Source organism: Brienomyrus brachyistius, chromosome 16 (assembly GCF_023856365.1).
Source record: "Brienomyrus brachyistius isolate T26 chromosome 16, BBRACH_0.4, whole genome shotgun sequence".
NCBI classification, from domain to species: domain Eukaryota; kingdom Metazoa; phylum Chordata; class Actinopteri; order Osteoglossiformes; family Mormyridae; genus Brienomyrus; species Brienomyrus brachyistius.
The window spans coordinates 24,460,875-24,488,451 of NC_064548.1; the positions used below are offsets into that span (position 1 = coordinate 24,460,875).

Genomic DNA, 27,577 nt, shown 5'->3' on the forward strand with positions numbered 1-27,577 from the left:
ACAAATAAGCCATTTCCCAGATCTGATTTAACTACATGATACTTAACTATGACTGTCTACTATCCATGCGGGTCTGTAACACATTCTTTACAGGACTTGGTACCCAGGATCAAAATTAGTCTGAAGTGAATGAACAACACAGCCTGGAGACCCCTCAATCCCGCAACACACACACACACGCACGCACACACACCTTATGATGAGGTGAAATCCAAGCAATCAACGATACATACCTTTGCATTTGTTTGTTGTCTTGTCAAGGATGGCCTTCGTCGAAACGATCTTCCCGTACCTGCGAACAGAGAATTGTATCGTTGGCCGAGTTCAAGCAGAGACCAGTGTAGAGCAGCGTCTCTGCTGCTAGTGGCGACATCACCCCGACAAAAGAGCAGCAAGGAGATCTGGGAGAGGGTGCATGGGTGTCAGAAGGAGCCGACAGCCCAAATCGCCAACCAAAAGCCTTTTGTCCCTGGGGAAAAAAAAAAAAAACACACACCACCACCCCCATTTCGACCACAAAGACTGTCAATGCACGTCGGCGGCACGCTGTCCACCTGGGCCACCCAGTAAATGCCAGGGGTCAAAAGTTAAGGAGGAGGAGTCTGTCTTAATACAGGTGACATGCTGATGATTCTGAGACGGCCAGTGTGAATGTCAACGATCAGCAGAATGACTGAACGGGAAGTGAGGAGGGAGGTTCGACATCTTAAATAAAACTGTTAGAAAACATTTAAACTTTTAGCTACATGATACAGTTCATGCTCACTGGAACCATTTACACATTTCCTTGCTTCAAAGACACTTCTGCATTATGGTATTTAGTACTTATTTTAGAGAAAGGGATTTTTACTGAAGCAAATGTTTACGACTGACTGAAGGGTGCCCCCCCCCCACTCAAGAGGTGTAAAACAGCAGTCTTTAACTCATGAGGATAAATCCCATCAGTCATTATGCACACCCCAGCGTGCCTCTGCTTGAGGACTTTGGTTTGCTCATCTGGACTGAGGAACTCGCATTTCACTGAAAACTGAAGCAAATGCAGTGAAATAACATCATAAAATCCACAGACCGAAAGACGGCCCTTCCAGCATGCCAGGGGCAGAGCAGAACATCCCGCAAATGAGCCCTCCAGCGCAGTGCCTCTGGTTAGCGCCATGGCTAGCTGCCCTGGCCTCGCAGGAATGCGGGAATTCATACTGCACTGCGCTGGTTAGTGGTCAAAAAGGCGGAGAGAACAAGCATGCCCAGCCCTCAGCTGCGAGAAGTTAGGATAACGGAGAAGAAACTTGCATTCAAGATGCGTCACAAAAATGAGGATATGGGCGAGGGCTTTTTCCAGCATCCGGAAACATGCCTACCGGAACTGCAAGGCCCAATGGGAGCCGGGAAGCATGACGCAGGCCCCAGAAGCCGACTGAAAGCAGAGGAGAGCTCCTGTCAGAGAAAATGCTGACCTTTGGCCCTTTCCGGGAAGCGATCGGGCAGCGTACACGTGAATAAACCTTGACCCAAAGATGCCAAATGCAACATGAGTGTGGTTCACACAAACAAGCGTGCACAGGCAGCTGGGTGACCTGCTGTTCCAACCCCTACAGCTGGGCAGGATCAAGGCTGTCAGCCTGTCTTCTGCACCTCGTCACGAGTCAGAGAGGGCCACCCCCCCCAAGCGGAAACACCGATGCAAATCTGCCTGCGAGCAGGACCCCAGCAGAACCGTGCGCTTCTGCAGTCATCCTACCACTGCGAATGAATCACGGGGACCGTATCTGGAGGCCAACTGTGTTATATTAATCAGATAAGAATCACGGCGGTGCCATTAAACAACAAGCCCTCTCACAGAAATGGAAAAAATGATAATTTGTGGGTACGTCCCAAAGAGCAGTTTGCAGATAATTGCAAGAAACACCATGTAATGAAAGAGCTGTTACGTAGAGATGCAGGATAACAGCAGGTTTTCATTTACAGGGTGCCGACTCAGCTGGTTATCCATCTTTATTAATATTAATCACTAATTATATTCTGTAAGGGACAGCACAGCGGTCTCACGGCTCCAGGGCCGTGCGTTCACTTCCTGTCCCCGCCACTGCAATCCCGCATCCGAGTAAGCGGTTATGGAAAATGGTTAGACAGCGTGCTCTGCATTTCTGCAAGCTTCATGAATTTACGATAAACTGAGTGCCCAAAGATTAAGAAATGAAGTGAGAATTTTGGACCGCGAAGAGGACGCGATGTGACAGTCCACGCAGCAAGACGAACGAGCGAGTCGTAGTGGCTGATTAGTATTCCAGAGGGGGTGGCCTGGGGAGAGGCGGGCCATGACTAAAGGCACACTGGCTCCATGCTGCATGGACAGAGCGTTTAAGGAGTGGGGGGTTAATTGGGGCGACATCAGCTGCTGTTATAGCCTTCCCACTTCCCATGACAACGCAGTGGGCGAACCCTCAGCCGGATGGTCTGGCTGGTTTTTCTGATCTCCTGAGACTCCAGTTACCATGCATCTCACACTTGAGTAGAAAAAGACGCAGACACCAGTGGTGGAAAGGTGTCCTTCACCCACACTGCGGTGTAATGCAGAGACAGGCATGCACTGCTCCAAGCTCCTGAGGAGGCGGGGAGATGCAAAACTGGAGCGTCTTGCGGCTGAACCCCACACAGATACCACTACTGTGTAAGGTTTCAATACAAAACACACAGCCACACGCACGCTATCCACATGACACACTCATGTTATGCTGCAGGGAAACGAGCAGGCATGCAAGCAAAATTCCCGGTCCGAAAATGTGCTGGCAGTCATGGCTGGAGGTGGGGCCCAGTGGGACACACGCACCAACGCAGTGGCCAAATGGGTGGGTCCCGCACCGCTGCCATCCCGCGCATAGTGCACAGCGCAAGCGTAACTGCAGCACTGCAGTTTTAAGCTGCCATGAAGGGTCTTTAAAAACATCTTGATTAGCACATACCACCTAATCGCCAGTAATGACAACAGCGAGTGGGCTGGCAGGGAGAGGTCAGAGGTCAAACCTTTCAAGTATCTGGACATGGATTAGCTGGGAGCCGTGAACACGGGTTGGGGGGAGGCACCGGCTGACCCCAAACGCCACCACCTAGCATTAATCCCCACTCTTAAAGTCTGCCTTAGGGCGCCCCCAGAGACCGGAATCTCACTCACAGACGTTTCCCACGGCAACAAGCGAGACACCGCAGTGAGGAGTGATGGGGAGGTGGGGGCATGATGGTGGGGGCATGAAGGTTCTAAGGTCACCGTAGCTCAGCGAAATACAATGATTCTGCCCGCCATTCTGTCAGCTGGAACCACTCCCCATGCCCCCCCCTCCCAGGCTGCCGTGTCATTTCTCCCCACAAATTAAAACCGATCGCCCTCGGAGACTCCCCAGCGTGACCAACCATGCTGCGGTCTGTCACTATAACACCCAGCCCCCCCCAATACTGCTTTTAGCTTTTAGTGCAGAGGACACAATGTGGATTAACACACAAAACTGGGCCTCTATAGGCACCCAGCTGTGCTCTAAACTGTTTAAATCCAACATACATGCATGACCACAGATTAGTTACGATACAGGACAAAAGGTCTCTCACAGCCAGGTTACATGGCAATATACCGGAATACCAGCTGCTGCATTAATATAATTACTCCTTTAATTAAATTACGCATCACATATTGTATATAATTAAATTTACAAAAATCTGATTTAAATTAATATTGTAAATTAAAATGGCCCCTTCACTCACATTTTTCTGAAGGACTTTTTGATGGAAACAAATCTGAAGTAATCGCTTCAGGGTGATTTTAGGGGGTCCTCTGATTTCATGCAGCACTCACAGAAAGTGTTGGAATGCTTAAGTGTTCGAAATTTATTGGTTTCATAACAAAAGTCCATTGACAAGCAATGTGTAACATATCTGCACATATCTTCCGCAGACATTTTCTTTTTATTGTCATGATTTTTTAACTCATTCAGTTCTGTTTTTGCCATTCGGCTATTAATTTCAATTGTAGTCACTGGCTCCCAAAGGGATACTAAACACAAAGGTTTGGTGTTTTATGTTACATGCAAAGTTGTTACTAATTAAAAAGCAGCCAACTACTTGTCAATGAACTTTCTAAATCAGAACAGCTCCTTTAGAACTATAATTTGGGTTTCAATTTATAAGTATCTGAATAATTCACTTTAAAACTTCCAGTTGTTCCTAATACTTTTTGTAAACGAATGAAGTAATGGTTTTTCTTATGCAACCACTAAATTTGCAGTGTTTGTACAGAATTAAGCAAGCACCCCAGGACTTTCTGTGAGCTCTGTAAGTATAAAATATCTCCTGTTCATTAGCATGACGACATGCTAACTGTGCTTCGCGCTCAGTTTCAAGTTAAAAATGGCCGCCCCCCCCCCCCCCAATACCATGGCCGAAATATAATTATCAGGTGGGCTCTGCGCTTCCTGTGCTACGCCGTGGCCAGAGGGATCACTGGTTACTCACGGCTGGCAGAGCTTGACCAGGTCGTGGTCAGTGGTTGCGGGCGGCAGACCCCGGATGTACAGATTGGTCTTGCTCAGCTGATCCCAGCCCGCCGTGCTGCTGTTGCTGCTGCTGTGGTTGGCGCTGCTGCTGGGGCTGGGGGGGGCCATGGGTGGGCCGGAGGGCACAGCTGGGGGCTGCGGGGGGGGGGGGGGGAAGCATACAGGGGGATCAGTACTGGATCGGTCTCAAAATCATGCTAGTTCACAGTAATACAACTTCAAGAACGGCTAAGAGACTTTTTTTTTTTTTTTTTACACAAGCGGAAGGACCACCCCCCCCCCCCCCCCCGCCTTAAAAAGAATCACATAACATTTTATATCAGCGGGCATTAATTAGCCGCATAAACGTTTATGCCAAAGTCAAGGACGAAATGCAGGACAGCGTGGATGGGGAGACCGTCGGAACAAGATAGAATCCAGCTACGATGTAGATGCGGCTGGACGCAGGGGGGCGGGATCTTAGGTCCAGAGTGTCGCCCCCCTGTCCTGGACCTGAACTCGGTAGACACTTCCTGGCTGCCCTACAGGACAGTTAAGGGAACTGATAGCTCTGTGCATTAGCACCAGCACTGCGGCTGCACACGTAGGGGGCTGTACGCATGCGGCCGCAGAAGAGACAGGCTCTGCATGTCAGCGTAGCGTCGATGAGACGACTCCACGTGTAGAGCTTTACCCATTAGCATGGCGCTGACAGCTGTAGAAGTGGCAGGTACTGCATGCAAGCACAATGCAAGCCAGCGCTGCAGAAGGCTTGGCGCCTCGGCCTGGTGCAGCCGTGGCTGCTGCGCACGTAGCAGGCTTCGCGCATTAGCATAGCGCCAACGGTTACCCAAGCGGCAGGCTCCGGACGACAGCATAGCCTGGATGCAGCAGCTCCACAGGCAGCAGGCTTGACACGGTAGCAAAGCGCTGAAAGCTAAGGAAGTGGCAGGCCCCGGACGTTAGCGCAGCGCCGGCGGTGCATTTGCGCATGCAGAAGGCGTCGTGCATTATCCTGGCGCCAGCAGCTACTGAAGCGGCAGTCTATGCTCATTAGCGTGACGCTACGGAGGCACTCGCAACAGGCATCGCGCATCAGGATGGTGCAACCACGCATCCAGCGGGCTTAGCACATTAGCATAGCGTGGGTGGCACAGTTGCAGCAGGATTAGCATAGCATAGCATTAGCCCTGTCTGTGTGTGTGTCTCTGTGTGTGTGTGTGTGTGTCTCTGTGTGTGTGTGTGTGTGTCTCTGTGTAAACACTCCCGCCACAGACAACTGACCAAACAAGTCGGCTTCCACTTCCAGAGCCCCACACCCCCCAGCATCGCGTCAGAATCGCATGGTTCCCACCCTTCCTCTCTTCACCCCCTCATTCACTGCTAAGAAAAAACAGCCAACATAACAGATGCGAGACTGCCACCTACAAATGAAAGCTCATTTTGTTGATCACCAGGCAAGTTCCTACACATCTGTAAGAACACAGCCGTTGCATCTCAATCTGGGCGGCTGTTTCTGCAGCTTAAGTCGTGACATTACGACTGGAAGTTCACATTTATTGCACTTTGCAAGTCGTCAGTATCCACACCCAGTGTGTATTATTCCAGACTGTCTATCAGGCTGTCATTTAACTTTCCAAATAAAGGTTCCCACCCAGTCATGTCTGCACGAAAAACAACAACTCCTGCAGCTCTTTATTACCCAGAGGTCTTTGCAGGGCAACAGAAATAACAGAGAGCCTTCATAATGTAACCCTGGCTAGGAAAACATGGAAATGCTAATAGTAGCAAACTGCTAACTGTAAAAGTTATTGAATTTCAGTGGATCCCCCTACCACAGCCCAGCGCAAATCACATATCACGGGGTATGCGATTTCGCACTTGCCAAACGGAGCAATATTTTGATCATGGGACCAGAAGGACTATGAGAGTCGTTAATTCTACCCCCGGTCACCCACTGGTAATAAAATGTGACCGCTAGGAGCCGAACATATTAAATGGCCGAACAGAATGAAGGGAGGGGGGGGGGGGGAGTATCAAATCACCATAACAACAGTGTCACCTTCATTCAAAGACAGACACACACAACAGCGATCCTCCGTATTCCTACCCCCGCATGAGGAATACAGGATGACGTCCAGCTAGCAGAGGCAGGCCGAATATGGCGTGCTTCCTAAACTTCTGCATGTGTGAGATGGCTCCCCTCCCCCAACACCCACACCCCCCCCCCCCCCCCACATCCCCAGGAAACGCATGGAATCTGAAGCATGAAGTACTGACTGAAAGCAGCCATTTTCAGCTGGCCGTAAGCCAAGTCCAGGGTCTCTCCTGTGGGACTCGGACTCCTTCAATCCTGGGGGTGGGGGCTCGCTATCTGCTTTCCAGGCGCCCAGGCTTCGCCTTTCCCTAGCTGCGTGCACGCCGGAGCCCCCGATCTGCAGTGCGATTCTTACGACACCAACGACATTTAAAAACAACAAGGCCTTTAAAAATTCCTCTCCGGTCAAGAAAATATGACTGTGTCCACATGTCTGTATTGTCTCAAGCCCCCACAAGGCGAACGAATCTCCGCAGACTCAAACAACATACTGCGAATGAGATCGAAGGTGACAACTGGTAAACAGTTATTCAGAAAATTATCGCGCACAAATAACCATTGCTTTCCATCCAATGATGGGGACTATCAGCAAACTCACAATAGCTCCAAGTGCCATGATCTTGCATGTAAATAAAATGGCCTCAATCTTTTTTCCTCATTCTCATGCCGAGTTCTCCCCCCCAAGAAGGAATATCAGGGTTACATCAGCTCCTCGGCATCCGTGTGTGTGGCATTACACCGCAGGGCGGGGGGGACGAGCAGCATTCGGCGACAGGGATGTATTTATCGGCATGCCTGGCGGGACGGGGCTGCAACGCGAGGCTGGGAGCAGACGGTGCGATTTCCAAGCGGGGCGACCGTCAGCTCTGGCCCCCTAACGACATGCACAGGCCTCGGCGGCGACAGTCAGCCGCGGGACGACCCGTGGCGACTTGGCGTTTGCGTCTTTGTTCGCCTCCCCGTCAAAACAGCTTAAGTGCTTTACCAGCCCCCGACCCCCCCCACCCCGCCACTGCAGTCTTGGAGACGGACAGCTACAGGCATAACGACGCAGGGCACACAGGGCACCTCGGCTGGGAATGCTTGGGCCCCCGAACACAGGTATGCGCGAACGGGAACCACGGATCCACCATCGGAACCAGAAAGGGCTCTTTTTCCAGAACTCTATTCCAATTCCGTAAGCAGCATTTCAACAACAAAAGCCTGTCTAGGTCATTTATAAAGGAAAAAAAACCCAGAGGAACGTGAAAAGACCACAGTGATTTGGATGAACAACTCTATCGAGGAGCAGTAAAGCTCATAATCACAGAAAAATTTACATCGGTAAAGGAGACGATTTCTGATGATGTCCCAAATCTGAAACGGAACATGAAGTTAGCACAGCTGACCGTTACAGCACCTGAGAAACACCTCAAACATCAGAACATGATTTAAGAACAGGAAACAGTTTTAAAAAAATGGCATATATGAATATTTTCAATCAATAAAGTTTTATGGCAGAAAAAAACCTGAGGAAACATTAAAAGGGATATTATACCTAAAATGACAGTTTATTCATTTTCTGAGCTGTTCTCACATAACCAAAAGAAACTGTTTTACTCAAATACCTAGAACGGCATATTAAAAAGAGAATGGTCCCTTTGTTTTCCAGGAAAAAAACTCCCAGTTGAAAACAAAAGTATGCTGGTGTGTTTAACTTTCTACTGGGAAATGGCAGAGAGCAGAATTTATGCCTCAGAGAATCACTGGTTTTTTTGTATGCAAACCAATCAATTTCCAGAACTGAAAATTCTGGCCTTATGCACTTTCCCTAATAAATTTATTCCACGCAACCCCTAAACTGTGTGATCTTTTAAAACCCCAGTTTCCCCAATAAATCTACCGCATCATGGGGGGAAACATACTGGCAACTGAGAGCAAGATGGCAACTTGCACGTGCCACCTACGATCCACACCTTAGCTCACGTGTGGGAAGGGAGACTCTCAAATGCAAAATGCAACTGGACTCTCCTCCAAAAACAGGCCCTCTGGTAAATATGCAGACGCCACCTATCAGGGCACTTCTGCAATCTCTGTATGTCCAGCTCTCGGTGGACATGCCATTTTATGTTGCCCAGGAATTCACCCTTCCAGGTCATAAAGCCCCCGGCCCCAACCTTCAGTCATTTCTAGAGCTTAAGATCACAGATGATGACTCCTAATTGGGACCTAATGCCCTCATTTGAACAAAAAGTCACAGCAGTCCCCTTGACTCAACACAGTTAATTGTCAAGCAACAGTTTTGACAGCACCTACCCCGCATACCACCTTTTCCGCAGAGCAGAAGCATAACCAAGTGGGTGGGCGGGAGGGGGGGGTCAGATCGAGGACTAACAAGCGGCCTCTGGAGCAGAGTGCCTCTCGCCAACGCCGGGGGAACAATTGCACACTTTCTGGCTTGCTGACCCACTTTGTACCGAGAAAGCATCCAATTAGCCCAGGCGAAGAAGGACCCAAATCTGGCGTGCATCCGCAGTGCTCCTATTAATCAAGCGCGAGGCGCTCCCGGAGCAAAGTGCAACGTCCACATTAACAACCTGTAGCACTAAAAATAAGGAAATAAGTGAGGAAGACAGGCCAAATTAAAACAAGAAAGTGATCTTTATGAGGAGGCTGCAAACAAGATTTCAGGGATCCTGCAGGATCCCACAGGGTCCCGCTTAAAGCACGGCACACTCAGTGCTTCCAAAATGGCCGTGGCGGAGGGAAGAGGTCAAGGCTGGCGTGCCTGAAGCAGGGTCAGAAGCGGAAGCTGCCGTAACAGATTGGCCCCGCTTCCATGGTGGGCTTCCTTAATGGGGGGGGGGGGGGGGGGTGACCTTTCAACCACCCGACACTGACAGGCAATGAGATACTGACTGGATTCTCCGGCTGTTAAATCATGGGTTCATGGACTGGACACTGACAGTTTTTTTCCCCACCCTGTAATCAGCGAGTCCCCCATAACTACGCATGTCACCATTTTAATATTCTCCCTCAAGCTGATAGAGGAAAATAACTCAGACCAAAGCCTTCCTTCTACCCAGCGTCTTAAAAGTAAGAAGCTGTCAAAGTCTTTTTCAGGATGCAACTCAGCACTGTTCATTAAGTAACAGGTACCATGTTATGTGAAACCTTTTTGTTTCATACAGATGGGACTGTAATTTATGGAATAGTCAAGACTTAATTCTGGTACATTTATTTAAACAAGATTTGGAGAAAATCAGACAACGAGGCCTAAATGCGTGGTCCTACCAAATAAACATAACATTAATAACCACAAGCGATGATAAAACCTTAAAAAGTGAATCTCGGCAAATTCTGGAAAATGTCAAACACAATTCTTGGAAGGTCAGCCCTCTCTGTTGCTCAGGGAGACCGGAGCACACGGTGTCTGCTGTAGATCTTGTGATATAATTTGTTACGGCCGCAATACAAGACCCCGTTCGTGACAACCGATCATCTGATCACCGCACCAAAGGACGCGGGGCTGCCACGCCGGACAAGCGGCCTTGGGCGCTATAGGGTGGGTAAATACATACATATGCATAAATATACACAAGCGCACATAATTACGCACACACATAAATAGTCCGGCGACGGCAGCCCGGGGCAGAGCTGGGACTGGGGGGTTTGACGACGCGGATGGCGGTAGCTAGTGCATCCCTCTGCTTATCTGGCTGCTCCAGACCGCCCGAGTGCGTCGTATCCACAACGGCAACCCACGAGGTTTCCAATAACAAGCCTCGCCCAGCGAGCCCCAGCCCACTTCTAATTCCTCCACCCACGGCGACCGAGACCGGTTCATCAAAGTCTACCGCATACTGGCGATTCACATCCGATTTCTTTAATCTCCTACCGAGAGTTCAACCCGTGGACAAATAAAATAAAATCAAGCACTGTGGCTAAAACTGACCGAAACGGCAAGCTAAAACTTAGTAGGGATGAACATGAACATGCTGGAAGTGTCTGAAGAAGTTATAAGGAAAAGGGAAGCGAGGCTTACTATATAACGAGGGCAGTATTTTTTCCATTACATCGATGCTGGGTGAAATAACTAATAGAGGATCATTTCGTAAATCCCGTCTAAATCACCCAGAATGTGCTGCACCGCATCACCCGCGCTAAATCATGCAGCTGGACAATATTTCATTGGTCATTTTCAATCCGTGAAAATCAAAGTCGGCTGTAGGTCACCTCGATGAATAATGTCCAAATCGAGGAATGCGTGCGTTTCCGAAGGCTAACGATTTTACCAGCAAATGTCAACATGGTGTATGGGGGAAAAGAAAATTCGTTTTAAAAAATTACAGTTTAATGATATAATCCATTAAATGCGATGTTTCTGCCAGCTAATTGATTATTATTGGACTCCATTGTATATAGTAATTAGACTGTTTTTGAGGAGCCGATTCCAACTGCGGACACTATCCATCTCTCATAATCACCCACAGACGTCTAAAAATGACAACAGCAATAAAAATAACACACTGTGAGGCTACGGCCAAGTAGTTTTGGAGTAAGTCGAAAAATATTGACCCCTGGTATGTCCGACTTGAGACTTAAATGACCAACCAGCGCAGAACGACTGAGTTTAAATAAAGGTTAAAATGTATAAAAATATGTGCCAATGCCAGGATACAAATAAGGCACAGATATAACTCTCCCAATAGCATATATTATGTGCAAAAAATATTTTAGAAATCAGTTGTTATTGCAGCACCCCGTCCCGAAGGTGTAAAGTACATCTATTGGCCTATTTACCACGGTTCGAAACTGCTGTGTAACCATCGATCGTTCGCTTCCTAGCAAAAAAAATCAAGTTTATCTTACCTGCTTGCGGTACGTAGTCCTGACTGGGTTTACCGTATTTGAAAAAATCATCCTAATTTTATTTTCAGTTTCTCCAACACCCCGCGTTTATTTTATGTATTTGTATCCACAAGCCTGGTTAAGTAAAGTTGTGAATCGGAGCTAAATGCAACATACAGCTAAATATTACGAAGCGATCCACTGTAATCCTTATTCTTGCGTGTATTCGTCACCGAAATAATCGCTATGCCAGGGAAAGATAACAATGTATCCAAGATCAATCTTAACTTCGATCGCCCGACTAGTACATTCAGCTGAGTTCATTGATCCCCCTTCAGTTCGCCGCAGCAAGGACCCACCCACCGTGGAAGGAACCACTTGGCTATGTCACGCAGGGTTTGCATAGAATATCCTGCACCGTACTTTCGATTAAACAATACAACTATTCAAACACAAGACATACATATGTGAAACTAATAAAAAAATACAAATTCTACCATGCGACAGCAAGCTCTTTGCTTACCGATGGAAGTGTCGATAACGCTACCGTGCCCCATGGCTATCCCCGCCAGCCTAGGTTAGTTCATTCCGGAATGCATACCACGCATTCCATGCAGTGGCCATAAACTGCTCCGTAGTCAAAGCGGTGGAAATCCGAAGGCAATTTTTACAGTTTCGCAAGTAACAAAGAACATGTCGTTTCATTCATAATTCTAACAGGGTCTATTTCGCTACAGTTTAACAGGAGGCAGTTAGAGTGTGCGCCAACTTTTCTTTCATTGAACTAAAGAAATTAAACTTTTATCAACATCACCATGCTGGGAGAACTCCAGCTAAACCTAAACCTCTCTCAATTATCGACAATACCCGTCTCTTACAAGGCCAAGGGGCATATGAGTCACACGTAGAGAAAACGCTCCTCAACTCAGCTACAGAAAAGCACAGTCGTATGACAAAATTTTACACGTTTAAAAGGTGTGTATGGCCCTAAATCCACAACCCCACCCTTTTTAACTCTGACCAAATATTTGTCTGAGGCTTTTCACGAAGCACCCTGAGGACAATCCCCTGACATTTACATTTCAATGGTGACGTCGCGATGTCATTTATGTTGTCCCGGTCTCCTACATATTCAACTGGGATGAGAGCTCAGCTTGCTGTAAACCACACTAAAGGTCACAGCAGCCAGAATTAATTTAATGCTATTTTCAATCAGTTACTATGCTATGGCAGTGACCCTCAATAGTCCTATTTCCATGATTGAATGACATGACAGACTGAATTTGGTCACCCCTCCCCCACAGCAACACATAATCCCATACAACCCACAGCACCCCCTCACCACACGCTCCCGAAAACCTCATAAAAGCCTAAATGGAGGAAACCTTTGGTCACCTATGACCTGAGGGTTAGGCTAACACACACACACACACACACACACACACACACACACACACACACACACACACACACACACACACACACACACAGAAGCCTTCATCCCACCCACAGACACACACAAATGCATTAAATAAACATTGTAAAAGGTACAACTTCTAAAGCAAACAGCAATGTTCCTAATTCTCCATGTTGGTCCATGATGCTGAACACCAGATAACTCCAAAGAGGAAGTGGTGAACGGACACAAGTGGGACGGGGAGACGCATCGGGAGAAACTGGAGAGCCTCCGGTCCCTCTGATAAAGAGATGCTACTCTGTTCAAACAGTCGGCACTCTGACGTCTCACCATCTATTATTAATGATGCCACACGTTAGCTAGAGCACTTTTGCCAACAAAAGAGGGGGGCGCTACAGACGGAGAGGAGCACACCACTACCACCACCACTACTAATAATATTTTATTTCACTTTTATTTCACTGTTAAACGAGCATGTACTGACATAGATCAGTCTGGAAGAACAGTCTGTCAAATAGGTAAAAGCTGCAGACAAATGTAAATATAGGCATCCATTTAGGAAATAGCCCAATTGAAAGATAACAGAAGAATGCGAGTGACCATCCAAGCCTCTCGCGGTGAACCGGTGCCCCGTCCAAAGTCACATGCCCTGTGCTTCCTGGGATGAGCTCCAGGCTCCAACAGCTTCGTAATCGATAAGCAGTTGGAAGCTGAATGGATGGATGCAATATCCCTATGCAAACCTCTCCACACTCCGCCCACGTACTTTCCGTTTGTTAGGCGCCAGTGTTTATTAACAGTGTTTGTACAGATGATATAAAAATCAGGTGAAGCCGTAAATACACTGGCGTCCACTGCCAATCTGGCTAACTGCGGCTAACTGCGACGGCAATGGCAACCACGTCGCATGGGATGGGAAAACTCCCAGGGACACCGTCCCAAAAATAACACAGGAACGACGATCCCGGGAGGATCGAGTCGTCTCATACTGCGGAAACGTCACCTTCGATCTCGTGACGTGCAAATGACTCAAACAGGAGAGAAGATGTCTGCTTATTACAGAGGTGATTTAAAATCGAGAGAGAGAACGACGACCAGCACATAAAGGCTTTCGTGTAAAGTGCATTATAAATCATTTGCAACAGGGAATAAAAAAGAACAATTTAACTGAACCTTTCTCTTTCCTCTCACAACACTGAAAGACTGCAAATGCTTCTTCCTGCTAAATCCCTGATTGTCCCTGTTAAACAAAAAGCAGGTTGGACACAAACCAGGACAAAGGGAACTGCATCCAGATTATTCCAATTTCAGGTTTAGGAAGTGAAGCTGCAATCATATGCTCAATACTGCAATGCAATTTCCCAACCCTAAGAAAATTCCTGTCGAAGTTATGGGTCCAGGTTACAAAACACTGCCGTTCAACAATGTGTTTGTCCCAAACATTAATGAAGGTACGTAAAAACCAAACAATCGAGTCGCGGCAGACGAAAGCGAGGGAGACATGCTTAACATTTTGCTCATGCATTCAATGCACTTGGATGAATCACGTTTTAATACTAGTAATGGTGGAACGGTGATTGTGATTCAGTCGAATTCAATTCAATTCCCCTCCAATATGAAGCAATTGACCGCACCAGTTTTCCAACCCACGTCACAGACACATACATATTCCCCCCTCACTATTGTATTAAATTTCCCACAGGGACACACAACGGACAGTGGGGACAGCCCAAGAAATTCAAGACATGTGCTGTGGAATCCAGCTCAGGAGTCACACCTGCGGATAGTAGAGGTCGCGCCCCTCCCTTAAGCAAATGACAGAGACGAGGGCCAATAAAGCAATTCTGATATGTACGCAACTGTCTCCTTTCCCCGCCCCCTGGACACGCTCCGAAAAACAGGCCGGCGCGACGGTGTGAACCGGAACCGCCGGTTGCCGTGTCAGAACTGGAAGTTCTGGTTGGCGAGTCACAGCCGGGGAGGTGGCCCCCAGCTGCCTGTGTCGCCAGGCACGCCACTGGCTAACAGCTGCCACGGACCACGGGGGAGGGGGGGAGGGGGAGAGAGCGAGAGAGAGCGAGAGAGAGCGAGAGAGAGCGAGAGAGAGAGAGAGCGAGAGAGAGAGAGAGAGAGCGAGAGAGAGAGAGAGAGAGAGAGAGAGAGAGAGAGTCACTCAGCCACGCAGCCAAATCACAAACATTCCTGTGGCAGAAAAGAGGCGGTAAGTAGAAAACACCTGGACTGGGACAGAAATGAACCAAGAAGCAGCTTCCCGCCACCAGTATTAAAGCCATACACACCCTGAGGAGGTAGGTCCCTGCACTGAAAGAACGATATTTATCTACAGGAGAAAATAAATATCAAAAAATAAAAACAGAATGGACACTTTGGCTCATTAAAAGCCCTATTTGGGGGGGGAAGAGTCTGCAGAGATACCTTCGCTTACCTTGCTGCATTTCCTGTCCTCAAAACGAACAGCGCGACCCAAAGACTGAGCTCCGACGCCAACCTCCCCGCTAGCTAGATTAGCGTCGCCGAAGCTCGGTGGACACTTACTGTCCGTACGCCTCGCACGTTTCCTCTAGCGAGTCTGGCGGCCCTGGCGCTAACGGCTAACGCGGCTCACGACATCTGTTCCTCTGATGACTGTAAACACGGCAATGTCAACAACAGGCTCAGAGCAGTGAGTCAAAAGTGAAGCAAGAGGGGTTTTTTGAACTTATTTCTATTTATAAAACCATTGATCTTGATTGGAGCTGGTCATGGGGGCAGCCTGGAGCCTGTCCCGGGTGACGTAGGGAGCCATGCTGGGGTACATCCTGAACAGGATGCCAGATCATCACAGGGCCCACACAGGTGCACACTTGCATGTACAATCTTACACTACAGGTACCGTCTGTGGGTGGAAAGCACCACAGCACAAGGAGAACACGCAAACTGCACACACAGACCCAAGGCTAGATTCGAACCAGGCAGCCTGGAGGTGTCAGGCAGCACTACCACCCAAAATCATTCATGAGAAATGAAAAAAATATAAATATCATTCTCCAGTCAGAACCTTTTCAAAAATGTTACTCAATAACCATGACATTTCTTCTCTTGTCACTCTTACCTGTACATTTCATTGCTACCAGCTCATAATATTGTCCAAAGCACCTTACAGTTTTTGCACTTCACAGACTTTGCTCTAGGGTACAACAGCACTTCCCCCTCCAGGGACTCGTACTTAGCGGTTCACAACCTGTGAACCAATAGCTTCGGTGCTCCTCTATCTCTGACAACGTTATTTTAAGGCTCCCTTCTTCTCCAGGCAGTGTCGCCCCTTTGGTGTTGGCTGTCTGCATACCCCTCACACGTCCTGGGTACCCCACACGTGGCCAGCTCACTCAGCCCCGACCACGCTCCACAGCCCGCATGATCGCCATTGATGGTATAACAGGGTACCATACTCAGAGCCCCAGAACCTTCCAGTGACAATGACGGTACCAATTGCTACCCCGGTCCTGCTTACAACAGAACTACAATGTAGCAGAGATTTTCACAATGGCAGAGGTCAGAAACAGCAGTAGAAGGTCTGGGGCGGAGGCGGGGGAGAGGCGCGGTGTATGGTGGCAGAGGACAGAGACGGGAATCAGCACTGTGCAGAGGTCACTGCCAGTGAGCGGGCAGTGAGTGAAACACCCTCTTCTGAATGGAAACATGCTAATGTATAACGTTTCTGTCTGCATTTCTGGCTGTGGAATGCTGCTACACAAAAATATTTCAGTATCACTCATTACAACATAACTGGTAAATACGACATTCCTGGCGATAACCTACCGTCTCATTAGTTTTACAGTTTAGGATAAAATTAATAGCAATCCTTTGTAGAACAGTATGTTGTGTAATTGTAATGGAATTTCATTAATGGACAGATGTCTTGAGTCCCTGTACCAATACATTGGAAAACTGGGTTGATATTATCTTGGGTATGTCAACTTTATTTTAAAAACCTTCCCAGAAAATATCAGATCCCCACATTAATCCTGCTGCTTCATAAGCTAGAGGAAACATGAACCCATAGGTTTTGCACAGATTTTGTTTGGAGTCTGCTAAGGAAACCAGAAAAAAAACAAAAACAAAAAAAAAAAAAAAAAACATACTGCCTCTTGCAATACTGTCCCTCCCAAACGAGGTCGCAATACCGCTATTTGTTCTTCAGATCTGTCGGACCTGCGGAGGGCTTTTCCGTAAAGGCCTGGCAAAAACCACACAGGCTCGAAACCTCACATTACTTCCTAATGTGGTTGTTTTGACACAACACAGCTGTCTGCTGAGCCTACAGAGCACACAAATGATCCAGAACAAGTCGCCCCTCCTCTCTCTCCCCTTTCATTTTCATTTCTCCTGCTTGCCGAAGAAACCAGCAGAGCTTCCGTCCCTCCCTGGATCTCCGTCAGATCCCCTAATGGCTGTTTACGGGAAACTCCGGTTGTACAAACACACATGAAGATAGAAAAGCCAAAAGCATCATTCCGTACCCTAAACCCCACCTCCGCTGGTCAGCTAATCTCTTTAAAAAGTTGTGAGCCGTGTAAAATGATCCCTCGCTTTCTCCTCTAAACTGGCAAGGGGCAACGTAATGCGCGCGAGGGGTCCCGAGCGACATCAGACGGGGGCTCGGGCTGCCGTCGCGGAGGGGACCGACACTTCCTTTTAAAGAGCTCGAACTTCTCCCCGTGTAACTTCCTCTTCCCCAACATAACCTCCAGCTCCGGTCATTACTGACAGGAGGAGGGAGAGGGAGAGAGAGACAACAAGGGACGGGGACTGCGAAAGAACTCGGGCAAAAAACAAGCCGTATTTACCTTCCTGGCCGGCTGCGAGAGGTGGGCGCGGGAGCTGAAGCCCTTGTGAGGCGGGGGGGGAAGCATCTCTGACAGCTCCGGGGGCGTCACGCTGGGCTGGCAGCGCGCGACTGCGTACGTGTGCGCGTGTGCGCGCTTACGCGCAAGCACGCCCCGTGCGCAGGAAGACTGGCTGGCTGTTGCAGTGAGTCGAGAAACCTGCCTCCGAGGGAGGTGCAGTTGCGTGCGTATGCGCGGTGGGGGTGGGGCAGGAAGGCACATAAAAAGGGCTTCGAGTGCCTCGAATCAGGAGCGTAAATACCATACATACAGCAAAGAGGCGGCGACGACCTGCACCTCACTCTGCAAATATATGAATCAGTATATTATCCAGCCATACAAGGACGGTCCTCCTCCTCACTGAGAATGACAAGGTCCCTAGCCGCCACGCCTCCTGCTGTCCTCGAGTGAATCAAGCAGCTTCACACGTAATTCGATTGCTGAAATAACTGTAATTTGCAACAGTTTAAGTTTAAACATAGATCTGTAACATTCAGATGGTGAGGCTTGTTACCTTGTGTAAGTCTTGCATCATTCAGTTTGTAATATTTAAAAATACATATATATAAACATCATTTAAAAAATGATTTGTGCAATTATGTTCAATAATTTTGTTTAGTTAAAGATGGAGCCAGATTCTAAACAAAAGGATTTAACAACCCTGTGTTTTGTGCCTGGACCAGATTTGGGAACTCCTGTGTTATTGGACACTCTGTCACAATGAAGAATTAATCCTCCCTCCATCAAACACACTGGTCCCTGGAGAAGGGGGGTGGGAGTCACATGACACAGAGACCAGGCCTTCGTTCAGATGGTGGATGATGTTTACTTGGGCGACAGCCATCTGAGATACAATATCGTCCTGTTGCGTTTTGCTGTCAACAGTCCATTGCTCAAGAAGGGACCTTTGGTTTCTATGGAGGTCGTCATGGTTAAGCTATTTTCTCCAGAGCAGGAGGACGGACTTGCCAATTCAAGTCAATAAATGCCATGGGGCTGCAGCAGAGAAAATGTTACACCAAGCGCGGGACGCAAGCGCATCTCATTTCTGGGTAACTTATTTCACCTCCGTAACTGTCACTTAGGGCTCTGTAGTGTGGGATCAGTGTAGCGGGATACTGGAGGATGCATCACAGACTGGGACAAATAAATATAGTCCTGGATGAAACCGACAGCGAGCCAGTCTCTCCTCTAGGGTCGGCAGCTATGCTACGTGTTTACGATCCTCCATCAGTGCACCTGAATTGGTTTATCAAGGGCTTGATGAGCAATTAATTAGCAGAATCAGGTGTACCGCGGGGGGTGTAACAAATACAAAGAAGAGGTGGGGGGAGAGGGGGCCCCAGAGAAGAGGTTTTAACCACTAACCTAGAAAACATGCAACGGAATTATGACGTGACAGTGATACTACACTACAGCAGAATTCAGACAACTATGATTATGGGAGAGGTGCTGGTCTACAGACACCTAACTCCACAAGAGTTTCCTAACGCCTACAGCTAGGCACGTTCCTGATGGACAATGCAACACAACGGTCTTCTGTCACAGCGTACATTATACATTTGGATATATCAACAGGCAACAACATGCAGCCAGTTTCCCATACTGGACCAGAGAGCTGCAGAAGCAGTGATGTTAAATACTTTATTATAAATCCTAAGACTCTGGATTTTTTTAAGATGATTACAGAATTGACACACCCGTGAATGGTGTAAGCAAACCGACCAAAACATTTTAAATATATTACTCACCCTTGCCAGTTTAATATGTCTGAGCGGGAAGAAAATAAACGCTGGAGGTTAAATATGACACGAGTTAGTCGGTCGTTTTACCTGCTCCGGATTTCATGTTTTTTTCCCCAATAACCATGTAAATGTTTCGTGGGACTCACTGATCAGAAAAACACAGTATCGCATTCGTCTCCCGTTTGAACCTAAGAAATTCGCTATTAACCAAGATGTCTTGCTTTTTAATCGCCCAGACGGTACATGCATGTTACGCCAAGGGCATATACCCCTCAGAACGAGTTTAGCTGACAAGATGACAACTTAATTTACAATGGTCAAGACAGTAAATTACGCCATTTCCTAGGGCTTAATAAGTCAGCACGGATCACAAGGTAGAGTGAAAGTTGACCCACTATCTATGTGGAGCACATATATTTAAAACCATTTCTTATGAGTTCATTTAGTTCCATTACAAAGCGTTCAACATGGACGTTTAAAGGGCGTTTGGGGCTATAGTTTGCACATCTGGTAACAGTGCTGGATGCCATCCAAAAGCTGATTTGCCCCCCCGACTCTTTGATTGCTGGGAAAACAGCCTTCTGCGGTTTTATTATAATAGTCCCAACGTGTCGAAATCCACCACATCTAAACAGGAGGGGGGAGCTCAGCGGGCGAACAAATGGTGTTGATCCTGGCAAAGTATAGACGTTAAATTTGTGCAATGCGTGAAAAACTGCAATAAAACATCAAGGCATACAACAAATTACGATTCTCCATTACAAGAACATTGAGTTTTGGGTACTTTCAGTGATTGAGAGCACAATGTTCAGAGTGATATGGCAACGTAATATTTACTGATATTTACTGTAAAATTGCATTCAGACACGTCAGACTCTTCTTCCAATAAAAGTAATCCAGCCAAATAACTTTCCAAAGAATGATGTCCCAGACATCTAGCAGGGAAAACTCCACAGACCTCCAGTTCAATTTGTTCGGTATTATAAAAATTTACGGCGAAACCCGGGCAAAAATTCAATAAAACACAAGTGTTATTAAATCTTCGTTTCTCATTCAGATCGATGATGTGTTAAAATAACTAGAACGTGTTTTTCTTTAAGATATCAAAAATGCGTCGCAATGGGAATCCCCATTTTCACTCGTATGCATGTTCAAAAAAAAAAAACGAATTGTGTTCAAAAATATGTTCAGAGCGAAATAATGACACTGACGGAATTAATTAAAACCAAAATAAATGTGGCTCCCATACCGCTTATCTTGAACGCTTAAAATGAGGGTCCGATTTATTTGCGCCCAGCGGCACGCCAATCTCACTGGGAGGTTTTAATAAACGGGGTCATGATCGGAACACGAATTTAAATGTATATTTGTGTCGCCATGCGGGTCTTTGCAGGACTCAAGGATTCAGTGCCGGCGTGAATCAGAAAATCCCGACCAGCCTCCCAGCTAAAGCTCGCTCTTTTCAGCGATCGGACAGTCCGTAGGCAGCGAGCTGGCCCTCATTCTTCTCCTGTCAAAAGTTTCAAGGACCAGAGTCAAGAGCAGCACAAAGGCCGCCCATTTTAGCCCGACTGCAAGCGACACATTTGATGGTGCGCCCTTCACAGCCCGGCGGCTCTCCAAGCTGCATTGTAACCCGTGCTCACGGCTTTTTTTTGCCTGATGCACAATCCCATTGTTTCGTATGCTGCACGTTATATCCGACGGCAATTAACACGCTTAACCCCCTCCCAGAACCCCCCGGTCGGAGGTTAAGGTTAACAAGGACGCGCCACCAACAGATAGGACACCCAGCGCTGTTTTTAATTGGCTGATTGCGCGCTCTGTTGTCCCCGAAGGTTACGGGGATTTCACCGATGACTGGCGGGACAAAAGGCCCTTTATTCCGTTGGCAGAATACCATCCTGCACAGAGGCATTGAATTTTAGCTGTTATTCTAAAGCCATTAACTTTTAGTCCCCGCTGCAGCTCTTAAAATTAATCAGGAAAACCGATTAAAAAGGTGGGGAAATTAACCACAGGGTACCGTCGACACGCTCGTGTTGAAAGCTGAGCACGCGTAACTTCGAGCTTTCGTAATGCATCAAGATACAGAATAAGGAGAATGTCAAGTCGTAAACAGGCACATTTTAAAAGAAATACAACTTTTCAGTTCTGCATTTCTATAAATCATCACATTGTCTGCCTAACCTGTGCATAAAACTATGACCCCATTGCTTAAGAAAGATATTTACCTTATTAGCGCTAATTGGGGAAAGTTTTAATGACTAAATTAACATTTTATCCTACATATTTCGTTGCCACTACCACCTAGTCCCGGCTGTAGCGCACACGTAGCTTAGGACTCGTTCACTCCGGAGTACTTTAGTTTATTGTGAGGTACTGCATGTTCGCATCACACTAATCTGTCATTGTCTGATTATTTACATTTCACATTTTATTTATTTATCAGATGCCTTCGTCCAAAGTGACGCAAACAGAGAGAAAGCGCGGTCAGCCAGTCGCTGGTTATGCGCTTTTGTGTACAGCTTTTGTTTCAGCTATTGCCTTGCTGTTCTTGGTTATTGTCTTGGATTTGGTTAACTTTCTCTGTTTCGCATTGACTGGACCTCCGGCATGAGTGGGTTTTTGGACTTTGGTTTATCTTCGCGGTACGCTTTCCTGCTCTATTATGTACGGTCTTGTGTCTTGGAGTACAGTTCTAGAAATAAAACCTTCTGCGACTGGATCCTCTCACTCGTCAATTTATAACAGCAGAGGCAAATGTAAGGCCACTAATAAGTCATATTTATCTTTAAACTGGGCAAATCATTGCAGCCCCAAAGAACATAATAAAAACTAGCAGACAAGCCCCCCCCCTCCTCCATTTTACACCTCTGATCTAAAGCAATTCGGGAAAGTGTCAGATGCAGCAACTGACACAACAGCATGTTAATTTCACACTGACACCTGCATCAGAGGAATCCCAGTGCGGTACTGTTACCGAGGACGATTTCTTCGCATCTGCTTTTTCAGATACGCTGACTGCAAAGTGGCCCAATTAGTAAAGCGTTTACACCAACCAAATGCCGGCGGCTCTTATTTTTCACCTAAATGAACCCTACTGATTCCTGGGGAGTAACAAAACAGCCTACAGTCCCTCTGCGATGTGACTGACCTGCAGCATTGATCACCAGGGTGAGTCTTAGATCTTGATACTCGATCCACCAGCATTTTGATGATAGCATACAAAATCCCACACCTCTGCTTCCTTACAGATCTCTTGCCGAGTTGACATCAGCAGCCATAAATTTGTGGGTCTGTTGTGATGTGAAGATTCTTTAACAATCACGACGTCTAGCTTAAGTTAACCTAGCCAACTGAGAAATTTTGCTTTGACAAACACCCCCGAGAATTTTGGTTAAGGACGGATTAAGTAAACAATATGATTCTCCGCCATTTACCACTTAGAATATTATCGTCTTTTCTATATTTTCCTTCACACGATTCACTAAATGCCTTTTAATTTTTCAATATTTATATTATGGATATTCATAATATGGGTGACTCCATTGAACACTTGGGCCAAACACGTAGGGTTCACATTCCTGCTCTCGGTTCTGTAGGTGAGCTGCAGGTTTTCGGTTTTAGGGATTACAAGATAAATGCTCGCACACGCCTAAACTGAGAGGTATCCAGATCCCGCGGAGGGTTCGGCACAGGGCTGGACCTCCTATGACTCATTATCTAATTGATGCTGCCTTCTAGTCCATCACTAACACACTCCCATTTTTATAGGGTTTTAAGTTACCCAAAAGAGCTTGCAGTGACAATTTCCTAATACTTTCTCATAGTAACGATAGTTCAAACCACATTAACGTTCAATGCCTAAACAAGTAACAAAGGCCCAAGTAAACACGCAATGTACACAATTGCCGTCTTGAAACAACAGATGTTAAAAAGAAAAAATGTAATAAAATAATCTTGGTTCTACACCACGGCTAAAGTTCTTTAAAACATGCCCGAAACTGCAAAAAGAAAAAAAAATCGAAAGCTACGTAAACATTCAGTTTCGAAATGAGCCACGACATGAGACATGAAAGTTTAAAAGAAAACATGGATGTAACGCAGAGGATTGAAAAGCAAAAGTCCCGTATGACGACCATGAACTTGAACTTCAGTAACTGCTCAACAGGCGCGCATTATGGACGCAGCAAGACTGCACTGTGCAGATAAGCTTTGGCACAAGTCCTACAACTAAACCGAAAGCGTGCAAGAAAACAGAAAATTAATTTATCATAATGTTCACAAAAGCCGAAAATCCCGTTGTTCACATCAGCCTTTTCTTTGTACTGCAAGGTCTTTAATGTAGCTATTCACAAACAGCTAGACTTCCAAACAAGAAGGGGAAACATCAGTTATCTACATGATCACTACTATAAATGGAGATATAGTAGTAAAAAAAAAAAAAGATCGGGAAAAAATCTGCAAGGTTATTTTTCTGATTATCCTTGAAACATGGAAGCGTGCGGCTATAATTTAAGATTAAACGCAAAACAAACAGAATCACCCCCCTAATCTATCACTTAGAAACACGACTGCAAATTCGGCATTAAAAGCCACTCCCGAAATCCGACATATATTATTCCCGTTACAAGATCGATCGCGTTAAGTGCGAAAACTTCAAAAATACTGAAAGAAGTAACAATGAGCCGCAGACATGAACCTCCAATCTCCCGATGCGCTCGCCGATCAGCCTTTTTTATTACCTTAGTCGGCAGGTATTGAGGATAGTAGTAATTATACTGGGGGTACATCTGCCGTTTCCACTCTTTTCCCATGAAGATCCAAGTTTAGAGGCAGCGCGCAGGAACTGGATGTCAGCCCTGCGTTTCCCCCGGTTCCGTTCCGCTTGTCCTAAATCCCGGCTCACACCCCCACCCAAAGAGAGACTGAGCAGCGAGGGCACGCGCGAGCTTCCCCGCGCCGCCCGGCTCTGCAGCCTAGCAAAGCAAGATCCGGGACCGTGCACGTTTGATTTAATCCGTGTTAATGTAGATCTCATTAAGGCCCGATCCGTTGAAAGGCGTTTTAATAATGAATTTGTTAAATTATTAATTAAATCGACGGTGCCATTTATTTCTTCGGGGAGCTCCGCACATCTTTACAATTACAGCTATAGATTCGTATAAAGACGCTTCTTTGTAGACCGCTGAAACGAACGGAGGGACGCCTTCACAGCCGGCATCGTATGAATAATTCTAGTGTATGTAATAATTGCTTGTCATCTTTATTGATCTTTCATTTTTAAAACGAGTAGCATACTTTATGCACTCTCCCTCATTAAGATATTGATATTTGGATAGTTAATAAATTAGCCAGCCACCTAAGTGGTCACCAATAATGTCCTCAGTCAGAATTTTGCTGGAGGGGTGTTCGGAAGGGCACTCCTAACTCTAAATGGAAGAACTTTCTAGGGCCTAGTCATGTCTTCTTGAGATTTGGATCAGTGACAGAGCGGTGATGATTCCTAACAGCACCTGCAGGATGAAATAAAACACGGATCTGCTGGCGATTTCGATGAACCTGCAGCGAGGGCACGGCCAGCGATCTGGCCGGTGAGGCGGGTGCCTGTTAGACCTGTCCGCAGAGCTCTTCGACGCTCACATTCCTGACATATTCAGCTGCAACCACAATATATATTTTGGGATCCCCTTGCTGTGGAGTCCTAGTTTTATTCACGCGAGAGAGGCGAACACAGCGATGGATACCAGACAGACATTTGGAATGAATTTAGCTTTGTTTGGATCTTTCTTGCAAGCAAAAACCTCATTCCGCCCTCTTTGTAATTGTAAAATGCTCTCGATACATATTTTGAGCAAAATATTCAAGAACATTCCACGCTAACAGATGGAAATCAATACTGAACCATCCACAGCGAATAATACTGTATACACTCTTTTGAATGTATTGCAGGACTTAATGAGGGTTTGGCTCTTTAAAAATGGTATTAGTGCCTTATTACAATTAATATAAAATCAGGAATGGTGGGGGTATGGGGTGGATATATGTGGTTTAGGGTTAGGAAGTGAATTCTGACGGGTCATTTCAAGGCAACGGGAACAATTCCTCAAACTTTTCCGTACTGACTCACCACAGATTGGCTATTCCGGGTTTCTGTGCTGCACTGAACATTCACAGCGGGTTTTCGTTCCGGATCATATAGCCGGGGTGTTGAGAAATATAGGGGCCGAGTCCTGGTTCTGCTGGTGCTGCCCTGGTCTGTGCGGTGGCAGGAGAGCCCAGTGACAGTGGAGCGGAAGAGCCCAGCCTGTGTGTGGAGGTGGGGGGGGGGGCCGGGGGGGGTTACGGCCAGATCCGCATAAGGGCAGGGGAATTCTGTGGACTTCACACATATAAAGTGGCATTAGCACATACACACACACACACACACACAATCATGGGAATTTCCGTCCAAGGACATGGGAATGACATAGATGGAAAACTTGCAAAACACAAATGCTAACATGATATTGGGAGGTGTAGCTAGACATTCTAGGCTTCTGGACAAAAACTTTTGCCAAGTGGCGGATCGGGGGTAGGGGGGGGGAAGCTCAATAGATTTTGTTCAGTGAATGGCCCCCAGCAGTAAATTTTGCAGCTCTGATTTACATGCTGGGGTTCCTGAATCTGCTCAGGTGTCCATGACCCTCCGACTGCCCTGATGGTATCTTTTTGTGTTCAGGACAGACAGAGAATAACATCACAGTCTGAGCAAAGACATCCTCAGGAATGGCGGGATTGTTCATGGAAGACAAGCGCAAATGCAGGCTTGGCAGCCAAAGGCAAATGCGAGTGCAGGGGCTGCCGCTCAGCATCACGTGGACTGCAGGCCAGCAAGCAGCACACACACCCACACACACACATACACACACACACCCGGTCCTGGCGTGGAGATATGTAGGTGGGTGAGCACGCAATGCCACCACTGTGCAAGAGGAACACGCAGACACACCTCACAACCTCTGACAAACAGACACCCCGTTCAGCCCGGAGACCAAGTGATCCAACCACAGGGCTGCAGATGGGTCAGCTTGGTTGGGTTTGCTCTGCTGGGCGTCCCAGTGACGGTGACTAACACCTCCGTCTTTCATACCATATATTAAACCACGCTTCAGAGAGCTGTTCCATTCTGCCACCCAGCTATTGTTTTGAATTGTTCTGCCTCCACCATAAGGCTTAAAAGAACAGATATACAGCATTATCAGTTAATAAGTCCTGAATGACACATCACGCCTGCTTTTAAACAACAAATCTTTGATTTTCATGAGTTCACAAGAAAATATGCCATTAAAGGTTGAGTGTTTGCTGTCATTAGTGCATTTCGCAATAATTCTTGCCTGGGCGATACCTGGTTCACCTGTCGCAAGTTTTCAAGAAATTACTTCACTCGTATGAATTATTTTCAGTAAGACCCATCTTGGGTCATCATAGGGGACAACGAGGTTGTAAACGTGAGGGAATATTGATGACTCAGCGGACGACAGCTCTGTTGGTGACACTGCAGGAATTCGCAGCACTTAATCCCAGAGGACCTACGATTAATACTGACATTCTGAAAAATGGCTGACTCATCCGGAGTGACTTTCAGCGTTGACTCATCGAGGCCATCAAAACCCAGAAACAGGAAGATCGGATAGCAGTAAGATTCGGTATCACCACCCTAACCTGCCTGACAGTGACACCAGTCAGTGTGCCAGTGCTGCTAATGGTTGGCTAACCAAATGTTCCAGTTGATGACCCACTATTGACATCCTTGTTTATGCCCCATTAGTGGCTAATTGGATTTCGGCACATGGTTCTGAAGGTACCTGCCTCTAATTCACCTCAGAAATCATTTGAAAATGGTTCCCTTCGGACTCTGATGTCATAGACGTAGATAAGTTGGCAGCAACGCCCATAATCGTTGCCAGGTCCCTCCGGATGTTAATCTTCCCGGTGTCATGAGGTGGAAACTGCTGCCACGGTTACATCACTAAATTTACTTGCTCCGGGTCACTTCCTGTGTAGGATAGTCCATCATTTTGTGCCCTGAAGATTCAGCC

At 46.9% G+C, this 27,577-nt stretch overlaps 1 protein-coding gene across 6 annotated transcripts in view; it reads right to left on the reverse strand.

Annotated features, from left to right (window-relative positions):
* The window catches only part of LOC125709666 (RNA-binding motif, single-stranded-interacting protein 1-like), a 37,856-nt gene extending 13,369 nt beyond the window's left edge, over positions 1-24,487 (reverse strand). For 4 of the 6 annotated variants that reach the window (XM_048978333.1, XM_048978329.1, XM_048978332.1 and 1 more), the window contains exons 1-3: positions 17,710-17,985; positions 4,498-4,673; positions 234-292 (exon numbers count right to left, since the gene is read on the reverse strand). In XM_048978333.1, coding sequence (XP_048834290.1) covers positions 234-292; positions 4,498-4,673; positions 17,710-17,970 — 496 coding nt within the window. In that variant the 5' untranslated portion in view covers positions 17,971-17,985. Of the gene's footprint in view, positions 1-233; positions 293-4,497; positions 4,674-11,466; positions 11,864-17,709; positions 17,986-24,241 lie in introns of those variants that run through there. The other 2 variants (XM_048978334.1, XM_048978335.1) reach the window with 2 other exon arrangements.
* Between the last annotated feature and the right edge of the window lie 3,090 nt (positions 24,488-27,577).